Source organism: Pleurodeles waltl, chromosome 3_1 (assembly GCF_031143425.1).
Source record: "Pleurodeles waltl isolate 20211129_DDA chromosome 3_1, aPleWal1.hap1.20221129, whole genome shotgun sequence".
NCBI lineage: Eukaryota > Metazoa > Chordata > Amphibia > Caudata > Salamandridae > Pleurodeles > Pleurodeles waltl.
The window spans coordinates 605,810,422-605,828,584 of NC_090440.1; the positions used below are offsets into that span (position 1 = coordinate 605,810,422).

Sequence of the window (18,163 nt, forward strand, 5' to 3'; positions counted from 1 at the left end):
GGCACTAGGACTGTCATCTTACCATCACTGTCTGGTTCTAAGACGAACAAATTAATCTCCATTGATGACATCAAATTACACCATGTGGCCGATCCTTCACAGTAGACCAGGAGGTCCCTTGGGTGGTTCCCGATCCCCTCTCACTACCCAACAGGACATCCATCTACATAGTAGGATGAACATCACTACTACAGACTATGCAACGATGTCAAGTGCTGTTCCAGACACTTCCTCGACCATGGGGAGGGCGGAAAATGAACTTTTGTTGGTTCCAATCACGTCTTCAGTGACTACCCCGCTTCAAGATTTGGCTGTATTTTACAGAAACACTTCTACGACTAATGAAGTTGTCTACCAAGAGCCTCCACGTGCAGTGGATCAGAGTACACCTGCTCCTGTGTTTGCAGAGACTACCTCTGGCTATTTCATTGACATTGATGATTTTTCTTCGGATTCATCCTCTACAGTGATAGACAACATTTCAAAAAGTTGTAAGCTGTATCGATGGCTTAAAGAGAACTATTTGATCTACCCATGGAACTACTTGTGGTTCTGTTTGACATTTATTGCATTATTTTTTTGGATTGGTTTTGTGACTGTTTTCTTTTTGCTCATAAATGGTCACTATATTCCTGATCGCTCCTCAGTGGAGCCTGTTGATTAAGTTTTAACACCACATCATTCTTCACATAAGGTCCGAAGAGATTTATCCCCTGTAAATATTACAGCTATACCAATTACTGATGGGATTGTGTGGGACAAAGTTCCATTCGATATATAAGGGCCTGCTGAGATTATTCAAATACCATACGTTTTCAAAATTTCAATGTCTGATGTTATTACACCTGATGTTGTCTCTGATGATTGGGATGTCCAAACAGTTGATTCCATGCTAACTGAAATGAAGGACTATTCTGCTTTTGAAAGTGATGATGTATATGATTATACAATGAATTATGGGGAAATGTTCTGCTATAACAATTGGGGACATCACTACCTACACTGTGCCTCTAGATATAGGCCTCTCTTGAACTACACACAGTGGGAACACTGTTCTACACCACAGGTGGGGAGTCCAAAGTATTTTAGCGATAAATTTACATACTTTTCTGGGCATGACACAAGAAAAGCAGAGTCGTATTATTTTACAATACCGCCGGCACAAATTAGGAAAATATTGTTAACAGATACAAAACTGATTTATTCAGATCCCTTTGTTTCCTGGCTCTTGATTGAGGGTTACGAATATTGGAAGAGCACTATTGACTTGAAAAGTGTATGGGGAACACAAGATTGGCAGATACAGGGTAGGGAGGCTTTGTTTCAAGCATGCCTGATTCCTGTGCAAATGATTTTCTTAAATGACACTATTGAACAGACATCCTGTCTGGGGTTAGCAAAAATTAAAGATCTGAACACGCCCAGTCTCCCTACTCCGGCAAGGTTTAAAGATTGGCAACACTTCCTTAATATCACAGAGGAAAGGCTAGATGCAATGGTTAAGGCTGGTACCTAAAATTCTTCACTTTCCAGTCCCGGCGGGTGGTTGGTATGGCCCACAGACACTAATGAGTGTCAAAGACATTTTTTTAACTCTTCAAGGGGTTTTTCAATCAACAGGCCAGACCCTCGCTTAATATCGGGTCAACATACAGGTATAGTTACAACATACAGTGTGGGTAAGCTGTGCCAGCAATGGGTGCAAACAAACACGCTAGCCGCAGTTAAGAAACACCTGAACACTCTTTCTGAAAATATCGACTTGCAGGATTTTCTGCTGGGTCCTAGAAAACAGCGCTCAAAAAGGTTTTTATATGCTATGTACAATGAAATTTGGAAACTTTCCCAAATTGGGGCTGCTGCGCGTTTAAGGCAACTAGATAAGGAAAATTTGGAAAAAACATTAGCTGTTGTCGACAATGGCATGAATACACTGTCCAACAGGATTTATTCACTATCAAATATAGTGTTGCCTGCTAATGACAGACAGTCAGACAGACTTGTCCCGGTTATATCATGGGCAAACACAGCTACGTTCCATCATGCAGCTAGGTTGGACGTTGCAGACACTGAAAAGTGGCCACATTCCATGGAAGTATATGAATGGGAGTGAATTCTTCACTGCTTTTAATTTTTCCAGGGAACAAGAGACAATGGCTAAAAGGGAGGCTAGTTTCACCCTGCTTCAAGTAGAGAAATTAGATAAGTTGCCCTTCACGGTAGCAGAGAGTCCTTCAACTATCTGGCTCTTACATGGCATTATTAATTTACCGATTTCGACCTTTCGTTTCTCGAGCTGCCTGAAACATCTTGCAGTGGGACGATATGAGCAACTAGGAGATAGCTTTATTAAGGAAGAGTGGGAGTTGCCCTTTGACTATAGATGTCTGAACGGCGAAAGGGAGGTCTTTCTTAGCGGAAGCGAATGTGAGACTGCTGTTCGTCATTCTATGATATGCAAACAGGTGTCTCTTCACGGTCTTTGCAATGCGGGGGTCGCAAATTTGGCCTGTTTTCTGAAGGGTACTCCCGTCCCCTTGATTCGTCCAGTGTTTCATGTACTTTCCAATGGAAGTTATGTGGTGCTGAACGATCAAAGCTGTTGCGGCATGCGACCTGGAATTGCCTACGCAATCTCGGTCACGAAGGTCGTTACGTGTTGTGGACATGCTTTGTTTCCCCCCACACGAGAGATAAAAGTATCTGACATGTGGCCCCACATAGATACTATTAATGTGAACTATGACAAGCTGAGTAGGCTAAAGGCGTTATTGTTTCAGAAACAGGTCGCCTTGACATCCGCAAAAGAGACGTATGCTCTCCAGATTGCGAGATCATCAGCCGAGATACAATCCCTTTTAAATACCAATTTCCCCAAACACTTTGGAGAGCTGGTATCCAGAATATTCAATGCTTCGAGCACCACTGGGATTGTTCATTCTTTAAGGCTGTCGGGTCTGGTTTTGTGTCCATCTTTCAGACTGTCTTCGGAGTCATCCCATCAGCCATCCATTCTCTCTTTTCAAGTGTGTTTGGTGGCTTTTCAATTATTTTGGCTTTGATTGGCGGACTACTGCTGCTATTTCTTCTGATTTGCAGTAGTTGTTTTGTTCCAGCAACGCAGAGCAATGGAGCCGCTCCCGCCAACTCCACTGTGCCGTGAGCGCATGGTTCGGATCTTCGGTGCACCTTTGCTGGTGGAACTGGAGCTTGACTGGTCGTTGTCATTTCGGCCACTTCTCTGGTGTGTACAACCAGTCTTCCGCTGCATATGGTGTCTCTTTGAACATCTGCCTATGGTCTGTCTTGCTGTTGCACCGACATCTCCTGTGGACCACGAACTGCTGATGTCCCCATGAGGGTTCATACATAGTCATGCCCCTTGAGACTGAGGTTGCTCCGCGAGGCCACCTATGAGCCTTCCGTTGTTAGATCTACCATGGATGAGGACACTGCAACGAATAACGACACACCAGGAAATACGGCTCACTTCTGCTCTGTGGATCCGTTTGTCCGCCCAGCACTCGACTTAACTTCGGACAATATTAACTCATTTTTGAGATCCTTGACTGGTGACTTCGATGACATTCTTCAAGATCATGGGTATAACAAATAATTTGATGAATTGACTTGCCATTCCCGATTCCAAATTATGCATTTAAATTGAAGTTTGCTGTTGCACGCTGTGCTTGTCATAGTTGACATTAACATCTCTGTATGTATTTTAACAGATTTGTTTTAACATAGTTTTTACACATGCAAATGCTTTTTTAGCTTGTTTTTGCTTTTAGCTTTTAGTTCAGAAGCAACTTTTTAGCATTGGTGTTCCAGCACCTTCATCATACCTGTTACAGCAATGGGGAGGGTGTAGTGAATCCTAGTTCGTTTTAATGGGATAAAAGGAGTTAGCTTAGCCTCTGGCTTGTAGACTCGTGCCCCCGTCACCTAGTGACTTTTAACCTACTTAGCTTGCTCTGTCTTAGCCCATTTAATTATTTATTTCTTCTAAGATGGCTGCCTTGTTTATAGTTAGGCCACTTGTTATGAGTTACATTATCAGTGTCACCGCGCCAAGGCGTCAAGATCAAGCACCAAAGACAAACAAACAGTAGGTGTTCACACTTAGGGATTTTCCCTCTCTATACTTTCGAAGGATTGTTGATATTGTCATCCCAAGCATGCCTGTTATCTATTGTTTAGGAATACACCTACGTCAGGGGACCTTGTAGATCTGTATAAATACATCACACTTTAGACAGATAATCAGAGGGATTCCGACCAGAGGGCATCGCCACCATCGCTGATACCGATGCTGCAGTCGTCTTGACGCTGACCCAGTCTTCGTGTCCCTGCGGAGTCTGAGATAGAGACCTCATTCCAAGGTAACGAGGGTTGGGGGCTCCTCTCATGGACATGGCATTGGCAGATTAGGTTTAACAAACCCAGCTCTCCTTTAGGTAGGAGGTTAGGCCTTTTAACATTAGGTATTAGGGCATCTTACATCACATATATCTTTTCTATGTATTGCAAAATGGTGGGGGTCCTCGTAACAATGACTCTCGTCTTCACAATACTGTTACTTGCTTTATTCATTATCCTAATCATTGCAGTCCATGCAACTTATCGCAAATTGCAGTTATGTTAAATAAAAAGCTATTATAACTTTACTGCATCTGTGTCATTGCCTATGTTTGTATGAGACATAATATATCTGTGAGAAAAGGGTAATCTCCGTTTAACCACGACACTCCCTGAGATATCTTATTTTCGAGTCCATGCGTAAACGGCTGCCATAAATCACCTTTTACTATTGAGGTGCTGCTATTGAGCCGGTAAGGTTGGGACAACAGTTGCGACTTGTTGTAGGAAAGACGCAGTCGCCTACAAACAAAAGTACTGTCATCCTTAAACCAGCAGTCTTGCTCAGAGCAAGAGTCCAAACTATGACAGGGGTAACATGCCAGGCAAGATGGTACTTTCCTACAATAGTGAACTATTTTGTATTGAACTAACTATACTAAAAACACAAAATTTAGCGCTGGCGATGTTTGGTAACATTCAACTCAATGCAGTCGGACAAGGAGTTCCTTCTTCAATTGCCTTGAGAAATCGATGATAAACAATCATTCTGGATAAACCAAACTATTTACAGTACATTATCCTTTATTTACAAGAAGACTTGATGTATTTACAATGAGAGCATTCAAAAATGGTACAATATATCAAGAAACCCTGATAATTCATTTGAATCTGTTTTTAACGAGCAGTTATACCTGTGTACATTTGCAGCTTTTGTGGCAAAAGCTATATTCTCCTAAAACGAAGCGTTATAAATTCTTCATGCATCTACAATAGGAGGGTCCAGGATAGGTTCGGGATTGCCAGATCCGACAGATTTTCTGGATGTCCTTGTCAGATGAATGTACATACAGTACTGCAAAAGGACACTGTGTACACAGTCAGTGGTTATGAAAACATCTGCATGGATCGAGTCCTCCTGAGTATGTGCTGAACCACTTTGATCTAAGTGAATATTTTGTGCAAAAATGCCATGCTTCCTCTCACAGTAGCTTTGAGATCATGGACGGTGCAAAGATTGCTGTCTCCCTAGCCAAAAGTGGCTGCCCCGCTCGCTGACCACATTAGCTCCATGAATGTGCTGTATGGCACGACCTATGATTGGCACCCAATCTACTACCCCTAAACATTCCCTGGGAACTATAGAATGATTTGCTGCCTCTAAATAACAGGCTGGGAACTTCACAGTTAATAGAATGGGACAGTGCCATTGGAACCAAGAGAGGATAATTAACTATAGCCCTGATTCCACTTGCTTTGTTAATAAATTAAAAGTTTGATAACTTTTTTGTCAGATGAGGCCAGAGTTCCACTATCTCATCTCACAAACCCTACTTGGGGTTCTCAGTTCCTGGACAGTGCCCCATAGGGTGCATAGACTTCTCAGCTGATTCTCTGAGTGATTAAAGTGTTCTTAGAAGTGCATGTCTAAGCACAAAAACAACAAAAGTATATGTAGAGACAAGAATTGAAAGAAAGGTTCTATAGTGAGCTGAAAAAGTAGCTCCTAGTTCTTTTTGCACTGCTAGTGCAATGGACTGCTTCAAGAGGGTATTCAAAACATGTGCTAAAGAGCACGACCGAACAAGTATAGAAAGAATTGACTGTACATATCAAAATGCAGCTTCCAACCCTAAACATCTCTAGACAATGGTACTCTGAAATGGAAATGTTCAAAAACTCTAGATAACAATGATCACACATCAATATTCTTTCCCTTAATGCTCTACAGATTAACAAGAATGCGCCAAATTCAAGACCTTATGGAGTTTCTAAATGTTTGAAAGTAATAAATGTATAGAAATTTCACAAGCGCCCTTCCATTTCTCAAAATGACGCCTAACACTATAGGAACGTTTCAGGGTGGTCATCAATCTACTCATTGCCCTCCTCTACTCTTACTACAGGTGTTCACCAGTCTTACACCCAAACCTTGTGCTACATCCATAAAGTCACCCCATCTTGTTTTCTGAGTCATTTTGGTACCTCTATAATCCTTCAAGACGTGTAAAAAGCTAATGTCCAGTCTCTTTAAAACGTACGACAACCACAAAGGCATTCTGTTTGGGGCCCATCAATGTGGAGTAGTTTTGCTCGCTTGCAGAGTAGTGAAGCAGCAAAGCTTAACTTCAAGATTACAGTGCATTAAAATGTCAGAAAAGCTTTCACGAGGTATACAGAAAAGGTTAAAAAGCTTTTCTCTCTGTGACTTACAAGAAATGAGAGTTTTGCTAGATGGTGTAGCTAAGCTGAATCTCCATTAGGGTTTGGCCATGATCCATAAAGAGCTGGAACACTGTAAACATGCTGGTGCCTCGGGAAAGGCAGGTGCCCTACCAGAAATGCTTGTGCGCATTCAAAAAATTGTTTTTTAGAACAAAACTAAGCTGCGCTGGTACTTGGCTTAACACCAAGAACTGGATGGCAGTAATGTACAGTAATTGAAGAACAGGACAGTCTACTCAGAAGTACCATTCCTTAACATCACTTTCACTCAGAGATAGTAACTAATGGCAAATGCATGTCACATTTCTCCAGTTGGACAGAAATAGGATCAACCAGAATCACCACAAATGCGGGTGCCTGATGTTCTTACCACAGTTTTTCATCAGAACGAAGGCCTATTTACACCAGTGTCATGTATTTTATGGTAATACCAGACTGTTCGTATTCATTGATGGCCTCTTCTCTAACCGATTATCTTTCGTGAAATTGTCGTTGATCTTCGGCTGTCTCTTTCCAACAGGCAAGCACCTTAGAGTATGAACAAGACCGTGTTGTATAATTTAAATTATTATCACGTGTTGTATAATTTATAATAATATCAGACTGTTCATATTCAGTATTGTCTAATATACAGTAATAGCAGACTGTCTGTATTCATTGATGGTCTCTTCTTTAACCAATTAGAATGGACAGTACTCTTTTGTGAAATTGTCGATAAGCTTATGCTGTCTCTTTACAAACGGCGAGCACCTCAGAGTATTAATCTGACCATGTCAGCTACTTCTACTAAGCACATCTGCCTTAAATAAGCAGTGGATGCCACTTAGCCACAGGCTGCCGGGCAGACTGCATCATGAGCTGCCAGTGGTCGTCCTCATTACTGCCGGATCCCAGTGAAGCCTGTCCAATCAGTGACTTTCCAGTTGATTGCACTTGGTACATTGATATCAGGACGAGGCATTCTTTTGTCACAGGGTCAGGAAGAGTGAACTGGAATGTTTCATTGAAAACAATGAGATTGGACTTGGCTCGTAAGGTGGATTTCTGGTGCTTCTGCTTCCGCTGGTTCCCAAAGATATCTATTCGTGCATACACATCTGGAAAATCAAACAAGATGAAAGAAGGGCATCATTTTTACATCTTAACATTGCATTTGGTGGCCCATAAAGCAGGGCATCAGATCTCTGTAACTCGCACTCCACAACATCAGCATCACTCTCTAGATACAAACTGCAGATTGATTAATCTGTAATGAAAAGAATCACACCACATACATCGAAAACCTCTAACAATACTAATTCCTAGGCGTCAAAAAAGGCATCAACTTTCGTAGCTAACCCTCTTATTCAGCACTATGTCAATAGATGCATCAAATCATCATAACTAAGATCGGTTCGTTGCAATGTAGCTGAAAGCATCAGTTTTCATAACAAGCGCTCTGATTCATTGTCCAGTAAAGGAGGACATCACATTTTCAAATCTAACACTGAGTCAGGTCTAGCTAAAGAGGGACATCAAAACCCTTTGGAAGTACTCTGATGCATTACAAGCATTCGTCGTCCAGTGAAGGGGACAGAAAATCATTGAAACTAACCATGATCGCCAGCACTGTAAAAATCGGGATCACTTTCCAAGTGTAACATTCAAATGCATCATTGTGCAAAGAGAACCATCATTAGTTATTTACTGTGGTTATCAATAGCTCACCTTGTGCTTGGATATCATTAGTCTTCTTTTTGTCAACAAGTTCTGAGACTGTAAAGGGAATGCATTGATTTGGGAGGTTCAACAAGCTACCAAAATTGGGTTTAAATAACTTTGCCTTTGGAAGCAACCACTCAGAGTGGGCACTTTCGCAGATCAGCCTAATTGGGCAGCCACGTTTGATGACATTTTTACTAGGGATGGAAACTGAGGGGTTTATCCTAGATAAGACTACTGCTGAAAATCATTGTCTCATTACATTATCTCCCATTCTGTGCACGGTAACAGAAACAAATGTAGTTTCTTCCACCTTACCTGGAAGTGTTTGTCATTCTATGACCTTGGCAGCTCTTTTCACTCATGCAGGAGTACTAAAACTGCCTTATCAACAGCACTTGACAGCTGATGATGATCCTGGATGCCTGAGTGTCGCGGTTGTGACCTTACTGGATATATTTGCTAAGTTCAATACCAGAGCAACCCCATCCTACTGGCCAGGCTCGCAGAAATCTGTGTTTCTGGAATCATGGAAGGCTGGTTTTCATCCTTTCTTCCAGGTCACTGACCGACTATTGCCCTGCCACCTTTTCCTTTTAAAAGACTTTTCACTGCAGGAGAGATAAAGGGCCATTGTTGTCCTCGTCACGCATTTGGAAGATCACTGGCATGGCTTATAAGATCTTTAGCCTACTTCATAGTTTTGTATGCAGATGATACCCAATTAAAAGCTGTTTACACCGCCTTAGTGCCTAGCTGCACAACAAATCCGACCAACTGCCTGGTTTACATTGATAGTGCTGGGGCATAACCTTTTTCATTGAATAACAGCAAAGTAGAGCTGTTGCCTGCAATTGTTGCGTGATACCTTTCAGTCCTTAGGGTCCCCTTGCATCGTGGCAACAAGGCCAAATTTCTATGAGGATCTCTGTTTCAAAGCACAAATTAATTCTGTGGTGCTTTCTTGTATTTTTTGTACTTCGCCTCACAGAAAAGAAACTCCCGTTTTGACAGACGGACCTTCATTTCAAGGTGTAGTTTCATATTGTGTGCTCTCGTGGATCGACTATTGTAACATTCTTTGACTTAGTCTTCCTGGTTCAGCTATTACTATGTAAAAGAGAAGCACAATTCTATGGTCTACAGAGCGGTTTCACTGAAAAAATGTGATCACCTGTCAAAAACACAAACATCCTCCCCCCCGGCTGTCAGTATGGCAAACAGTTAGCGTAACGAACCTTTGCCTAGTACATAAAGTGTACAATGTGCATGGCCGCTCTTGTCTGCATAACAGTTTTTTCTATACAAGGCTTTAAGGCCGTTGTGCTTGTTTTTTTTTGCTTTTTCACAGGTATGAATTTGCTGGTACAGTCCTGGATTTTCAACATCCAGCATGACAAATTTCAGTGATATATCAAAAATTATTGTTTTAGTTAATTAACACAAGAACAATATTTGTTTATTACAATTACAATTTAAAATGGCTAAAATGAAAGTGCCACTGTGCATAGTAACATGCAGATTCACACTTCTTTTATAAATAATAGTTAAAAAGATAAAGATAAAGCTAGAAAAAGTGCACATTAAGGCCCTCATTACAACCGCCATGTGGCTGCCAATGTGGTCGCACTCCCGCAGCGGCCATTTCGACATCCCCGCTGGGCCGGCGGGCAGAAACCAAGTTTCCGCCCGCCGGCCCAGCGGGGATGATGGCCGCAACATGGGAGGAGCCAGCTCCAAATGGAGCTGGCGGTGTTGCGGCGGTGCGACGGGTGCAGTTGCACCTGTCGCGCTTTTCACTGCCTGCTATGCTATGTCCAGTAGCAGCTTCTTTGCACCCACAGCTGGCATTTCCTGGGCATCTGCCCATCTCCGACTTGCTTATGACTTTTGGACTTGGTCCCCTTGTTCCACAGGTACCCTCGACTGGAAATCCATTGTTGTTGCATTGCTGGTTTGTGTCTTTCCTGCAGAATTCCCCTATCACAACTTATTTGTCCTTTGGGGAACTTTAGTGCACTTTGCACTCACTTTTCAGGGTCTTGGGGTGGGCTATTTTTCTAACCCTTACTATTTTCTTATAGTCCCAGCGACCCTCTACAAGGTCACATAGGTTTGGGGTCCATTCGTGGTTCGCATTCCACTTTTGGAGTATATGGTTTGTGTTGCCCCTATCCCTATGTGTCCCCATTGCATCCTATTGTAACTATACATTATTTGCACTGTTTTCTAAGACTATACTGCATATTTTTGGTATTGTGTACATATATCTTGTGTATATTTGCTATCCTCATACTGAGGGTACTCACTGAGATACTTTTGGCATATTGTCATAAAAATAAAGTACCTTTATTTTTAGTATATCTGTGTATTGTGTTTTCTTATGATATTGTGCATATGACACTAGTGGTACTGTAGGAGCTTCACTCGTCTCCTAGTTCAGCCTAAGCTGCTCTGCTAAGCTACCATTATCTATCAGCCTATGCTGCTAGACACCCTATACACTAATAAGGGATAACTGGGCCTGGTGCAAGGTGCAAGTACCCCTTGGTACTCACTACAAGCCAGTCCAGCCTCCTACACTCGTGCCTTACGTTTTGCCAGCTATCCCAGCCTCTATCCGGGCTCTCAAGGCTGCTTGTCTGCCAGTCTAGTCAGAGCCCCTGGTCTCCTTGCCACTCCTCGTGCCTCAAGTCAGGGCCCCTCACAGCCCCAGTCTCACGTTCTCTGCTGTTGTTGTTCCTGGGGGCCACATGGTCCTCAAGGCCTCAGGGTCACCATTTCCTGTTTCGGCCTCATCTTGCCATCTGGGGTTGCTGCTGCGTTTGTCTGGCTGGGCCTCCCCGATGCATCCTCCATTGAAATAAAGCTTCTCTAAGGTCACGTGTCTGACCTTTGCCTTTGTCTCAATGCTGCAAACTGAGGCCTTGACAAAACCGTAACACCCCAAACCTGAAACCACCAACGCCCGCCACGACCTTATCAACTGCCTCCTTCTAAATATACACCCCCTCCATAAGCTCACCACTGATCTTTGGGACCTGATCGACTCCACCCATCTGGACATCGCATTCCTAACCGAGACCTGGACCAACCCTAGCTCCGGACCAGACATCGTCATCGCAATCCCAGTTGGATACAACATCCTAAGGAAGGATCAGCCGTCCCGTCCAGGCAGAGGTCTGGCCATCGTATACAAGTCCTCACTCCACATCACAGTCAACATGGAGGAACACTGCACCACAATGGAACACCTACACTTCCTGATCCACGCCACTCACAACTCCTCCCTCTGTCGCACCCTGGTCTACATACCGCCCAGCCCCCACCCAGCCTTCATCTACACCATTATAGACATCGCCACCCCCACACCATTTCCCTACTCGACAATCTTGCCACCCTCTGACTCCAACAACTAATCACAGCACCCACGCACACCGCAGGACACACGCGAGAGCCCATTTTCACCTCAAGCAACCGGATTACCATCAAGAATATCTCGATCCCAGACTGAACCGACCATCACCGCCATCACCGCACCCAACAGCTGCCTCCATGTCCCCAGGGCTCCCCCACAGGAAATGGAACGAAATTACAGATGAGTCATGATGACCCTTGCCAAATCACTCCCACCCCCCCACCGACGACGTCAACACCACAGCATGCAACCTCAACGCCTGGATCACCGAATGCACCAACTCCTTAGCCCTCCTCTGATCAACATTGGTCAAGCGCATCCCAAAAAGAGCCAGATACTTTACCACAGAACTCCAACAATCCAAGTGCAGTTGCAGGCGCCTAGAGAAGAAATAGAGAAACAGAAAAACCAGCAAAGACTGCGTCCCCTTCAGAGCTGTCACTGCCACCCATCACCAACACATCAAGAAAGCAAAAAAAGCTGCACTCCGGGAATGCATCAACACCTCCCCGCACAACACAGGATAGCTCTTCGTGGTAATCAACAAATCTCACCAATCCTCCCTCCGAAGCCACCAACATCCTGTTATGACTCTGTCGTCCCATTTCTAGGGGGCGCTGTAAGGGGACTGTCGGAAGCCTGGGAATCACCTTGAACACTTATCTAGAGTCCCTTGCTGACTCCTGTTTGTTTCTCTTTTCGCCATGGTATACTTGTGTAGTACTACATTTGCTTCTTGCAACTGCAAATCCCAGAATGCACAGACTGGTAGTCAGGAAAGCCTGGATTCTGTTACCCATTGTTTGGGAGAAGTCCAGTTGCTCCTTTTCATTGGATGCTCTCCTCCAGGACTTACAAGTGTCTGAAACTACACACACCTGAGACCTCTCCTGTGCAGCCCAGCTTGGAACTGCTTATAAGCAGCCATTTCCTCAAGATCCCCGTCGTGCATTGGAGTTCGATTCCTTTGTGTTACAGACCCCTTATCGGATGGTGTTCCAGTTTTTTCCTGTTCTGTTCCAGCTTGATCCTGTTTCCTGTTTCTCTGCCCTGCTCCTGATTGTTCCAGCCAGAGCCTGCTACCTATCTCTTAGTCTTGTACCTGTTTGTTTCTTCCAGACCCTGCTCCCTGTTTCTCTGTTCTGCTCCTGCCTTGTTTCAGCCTGAACCTGCTCTCTGTTTCCCAGTCCTATTTTCTGCTTATTCCTACTCCCTGTATTCCAGCCCTGTCCTTGCTTGTTCCAGCCAGAGCCTGCTCTCTGTTTACAAGTCCTGTCTCAGTTTATCCCAGCCAGAAGTTTGCGCCCTGTTTTCCAGTCCTAGTCCTGCCTTTGCTTCAGCCTGAGCCTGTTCCCAGATCCTGCCTCGGTCTCTTAGTTTGTCCCTTCTGTTGCTGTTTCCTCTCAGTAGTTGTGTTTGGTAAGTGTTCTATCAGACTTCACTAGTGTATAAGTGTCCTCCTTTGTACTGGGGTTGGCTCCTGGTTTCCAGGAGGCAATTCCAGCCCCCATCCTTGTCTAGTGTTATACGTTGTCTTTCGTGCCTAACAGTGACAGTGTGCTACAGTGTGCTATTGCTGTTCCAGGAATCGCCACTGTGTTTCCAGCTGGACCCACAAGAGCTTGTTGTGTGTATGTAAGTACTATCCTTGTTTGTGCTCTAGGGTCCAGAGACAGAATCACTTCTGCTGCCTCCTTTCTATGAGGCTGGCAGGGTGACTATCTGTAAGAGCAAACTGCACAGAGGCATTGACATTCCCTGTCACTGTGGGAGGTTCTGCTCCCTACTCTGTGTACATCCCCAGCGTGTTTGTCCATTTGTAATCCGTTTCCTATTTGTTCACACAAGGGTTGCTCTGCTTTTACTTTCCTGTTTCCTGTGCCTGTCTATAGCTGTCCTTTCTGTGTACATGGCCTCCCTTGCAGCCAACGTCAGATGTCACAGAATGAACATCATGTCATACGCCGATGACACACAACTCATCTTATCCCTCACTGAAGTCCCGCACAAAGCTAAGAGGAAGTTTCACACCGGAATGAAAGCCATCGCCCTCTAGATGAGGGAGAGCTGCCTCAAGCTCAACTCAGACAAGACCCTCCTCATCATCTTCAGAAACTCCACTTCAGCCTGAGATGACTCCTGGTGGCCCACATCGCTCAGAGTCCCACCTGCTCCTACTGACCACGCCCACAACCAGGGAATCATCCTCGACTCCTCCCTAACAAAGACCCGACAGGTAAATGCAGTTACCCCTTCCTGCTGGCACACCCTCTGCCAACTCTGCAAAATCTTCAATAGGATCACGGATGACTGCCGCAAGAAAGTCACCCATGCCCTAGTCACAAACAAGCTTGACTACGGCAATGCACTCTATGCCAGCACCAAGACAAAGACCATCAGGAAGCTGCAACTCATCAAAAACGCCGCTGCCAGACTTGTCCTGAACCTCCCCCACCAGGAACACATCTCCCAACACCTGAGACTCCTCCACTGGCTCCTGGTGGAGAAGCAAATCAACTTCAAACTAATCAACTACACCTAAAAGGCCCTTCACAACATCTGACTGGCCCACCCGAATCATCGCATCTCTTTCCATAACCTCGCCAGATCCCTCCGATCCACCCAGCAGGCACTAGCCACCATTCCACGTATTCAGAAAGCCACTGCCAGAGGAAGATCTTTCACCTACCTCGCAGCCAAGAGCTGGAACAACCTACCCATGCACCTCAGACAAAGCCCATCACTCACCATCTTCAGGAAAAACCTCAAGACATGGCTCTTCGAATGAGGCCCTTACCCTCCACCAGCACCTTGAGACCCTCACAGGCGAGTAGTTGCGCTTTATAAAAACGTATTGGTTGATTGATTGAGTGATTGATTGGGCAATAGCCCGCCATCCTGAAAAATGCAGCAGCAGCTTCTGTAGTCCTATCTTGGAGGATGCAAGTGTCAGGGACTTCTAGCACTCCTCGGATCCAATATGGGAAGGCACTGTCTCCTGTGTCTGCTGGATTCATCCAGGCCAGCAGTGCTGGGTCGTGTTTTTGCCCCCATCTCTGTAGCTGTGGCCGCTCCACCACTCTGGAGATGTGCTGTCACCAGAAGCCAGTTAATCCAGTAGGATGGTCTACGCGCAACTCTTTCATCCGCCATCTTGACCACGCCCATAATTTTTGGAACGTGAATTTGAAGTGCCAAATAATCCTAGCATACCTTGTCTTTCCTTTTAATTTTTTTTTTTTTTTCAATTTTCTTTCCACATTGTATGGTGATTTAAAAAAATAACATTTGTTTCACTGAGGCATGCACTTTTACATTTGGACTTTGAGCCCTCCTTCGTTGCATCTGATTGTCATGTTTTGCTATATCACATGTAAGATACTGCAAACATCATAATTACATTGGACTTTACCATACTGTTAAAAAAACGTTTATGTATTTTGATACATTTTCATATAAATGGAAAAGTGTCACCCTCCGAGCAGGATCCCTAGCACAGTACCTCCAAAGACTTCACTCGCCCTGCAAAAACATTTATCAGTTCAGCACATACATGCACATCATGTGATGCTTGATTACCTGTTCAGCTCTCTCGCATTTGTATCTCCTCAGCCAGTGCTTAGTTTGCAAATAAAAACGTGCCATTACCCAAAGCTGCTGCTGCATTTAAATGGGTAAGCACAGAATACTGAGGCAGCGTAATCCTAAAGCCATCTCGAGCCCCTTTAATCCATTTGCAGTCACTCCCTGCCCCTTCAGCTCACTCTTGCAGCTTTCTGCTTTCTCCCTTTGTGACGCTTTTTCGTTTTTCTCATCCTCCGTCTTTCCCATATGTGTCTTTTGCTCGAAGTAAATGCGTGAGGGGGAAAAATAAGTGCCAGCCCTCAAAAATAAGTGCCGGTGCCCCGCACCATACACCATCTTCTCAAATTAAGCACTGTCCTCGGCTAGGGCCCATTTCAACACATCTCTTTCCCAATGCAAGACCTCAGGGGGTTGTTGGTGTCACCATCTGATCGCTATGTGCACTCTGGCCAACCCCAAGGCAAATCTATATTGAACCTTCAAAGCACACCTGTCACCTTTTTCACCTTGGTCACTATCTTACGCCAAAGGTGGTGTAGCATGGTGCGCCACATGTAGGAATGAAGCCTCTGTTTCTCCACATGTGCTACAAACAAAGGCCACATGTGGACAACGTGTTCAATTTAACTGGTGTGATATAGGGGTGATGCAGGTAATGAAAACGTGTTATTTTTAAAGCGTTCATTGCTAGATACCGCCTGCACCGGAGCACATGCTATCTTCCACTCACTATCTGTAAGTAGTGTTTAGATCTGTGTCTCAGGGTTGCCCGAGAGTCTGTCTCTCCTTACCGAAACATGTCCTTTGTGTCGTCCTCTTTTGCACATCTCTCCAGAATCCTTTTGTCTGATCCTTTCCATAAAACCACTTCATGCACCAGCCCTCCCACCACTCGCTGTCTGCTCTCTATCCACATCGCCTTTGTTCTACCGAAAACCCTCCTGCAGCTTGCTCTTCTTAGTTTAAATGTACAGCATTTCTTGCTAGCATCTGAAATTCTGCCCCGTCCTGCTCTGTCCCCAGGTTATTGGGCGACCCACTGCATATTAATCGACTCTCACAGAGCTTATTTCGTCCTTGCCTTGGTATGTGCCCAATCTGCTCTGATCACTACAAGTGCTGCCTTCCTCTCAAGTTGCTGATGTTAACTTGCTTTTTCACTTGGTCCATTTACGTGTGCCCTTATCATGTTAGGCTCTTCCTGTGCCCTACTCCTCCTCCTATCTTCTTTATGGTATCATTCACCAATCCATAGGTCCTATTCTCTGTGCCTTCTTTTTCCGCAAACCCTGTAGGAGCCTAACCGCCCTAAGTGGTTTCCCCATGGGGAGTGAGAGATCAGATAAATCCTTACATGTCTATAATAAGTTACAAGTAGATGAAGGCACCCCAAATTCAGGGATCTCAATTTACATGTTTTACATTTCACCAATATCTACCTTTGTACCGGAAACGAAAAATGCACCTTTTCTAATAGACAAAATCTCTATGCACCTTTCCAAAATGTATCGTACATCCCACCCTCCAACCACAGACTCATGAACATTTTCGACAACATTTAAAAACATAAGAGGTTTTATACTTCTGGTTGGGAGTATTCGGTAAGGAATGTGTGGACTGAGTTAGAAACAGAACAATGTCATATACAAACGCATTCCTCAAACCTTTGCAATCCAAAACAAGTTATTTGTGATGCACCTCAGTGTTTGCAAATAAGTTACAACCAAGAAACCTTAGCTGCTGAAGTAAAGGTACCTTTATGTGGACTGATGCTCAAGGAGGCACATTTCACTTTAAGAAGTCCAACCTCAATTCTCTGGGCGGTTGGAAGGCACTTCAGTGATATGAGCACTTCTCCAACGGTGTCCTGAAAATAAAAAGAGAGTTGGAATACTACGGAACCATAACATCACCACTCACCTACAATTCAGACTTGGGCCTTGGTTAGACGTGAACAGGCAATAGTCAAGTGCTTTGGATGTCTTAGATCCAGAAGCAGGAAAATAGCGCTCAAGTCCATAGCATTACTAGCTGCTGTCACCAACTACACCAAGGGCCTTTGACCTGCTGACTAGTATCAGGGAGAAACAGCGGGCAATATTTATCACACAGCACAGGATTCTGCTTCAGCAAACTCATACTTGACGGGCCTTAACCCTCAGATTGTAGTCAGGGCCTTAGTCGCTGTGTCTCAGACACCAAGGTGATTGCGTACACAGTACAGAAACAGTATTCATCACTGCTACAGATTACATCATTATATTCCTTGGCAGAGGAGACACTGCAGCCCTCATTGTCCTGGACCTCTCTGCAGCATTTGACATAGTCTGACACCCCATCCTCATCAGAGTTTGGCCTCCAGCACATGGTCTCCATTGGATCAGCTCCTTCCTAACTGATAGAACACAAGCTGACAGCCTAGCACCTTACTCCTCAAAAGGCCCCAGACTCATCTGCAGAGTACCTCAAAGCTCTTCCCTCATTCTCCCTTCCTCTCCAACACATGCTTATCCCTCTGGCCTATATCATCAGTGCACACAGCATCAACATACTGTCCTACACAGAGCAAATGATAGTTATACTCTCCCTCTCAGACAAGACCCCCAGTACAAAAAACAAGTTCACTGCCTGTATAACCAAAGTTGCAAACTGGAT

General features: G+C 44.4%; 1 protein-coding gene across 2 annotated transcripts in view; it reads right to left on the reverse strand.

Annotated features, from left to right (window-relative positions):
• Positions 1-7,369: 7,369 nt before the first annotated feature.
• Positions 7,370-18,163, reverse strand: part of LOC138284361 (synaptotagmin-5-like) — a 525,401-nt gene continuing 514,607 nt past the window's right edge. For both annotated transcript variants that reach the window (XM_069223052.1, XM_069223054.1), the window contains 2 exons: positions 17,264-17,375; positions 7,370-7,901 (listed from right to left, as the gene is read on the reverse strand). In XM_069223052.1, the coding sequence (XP_069079153.1) occupies positions 7,606-7,901; positions 17,264-17,375 (408 nt within the window). In that variant the 3' untranslated portion in view covers positions 7,370-7,605. The remainder of the gene's footprint in view (positions 7,902-17,263; positions 17,376-18,163) is intronic.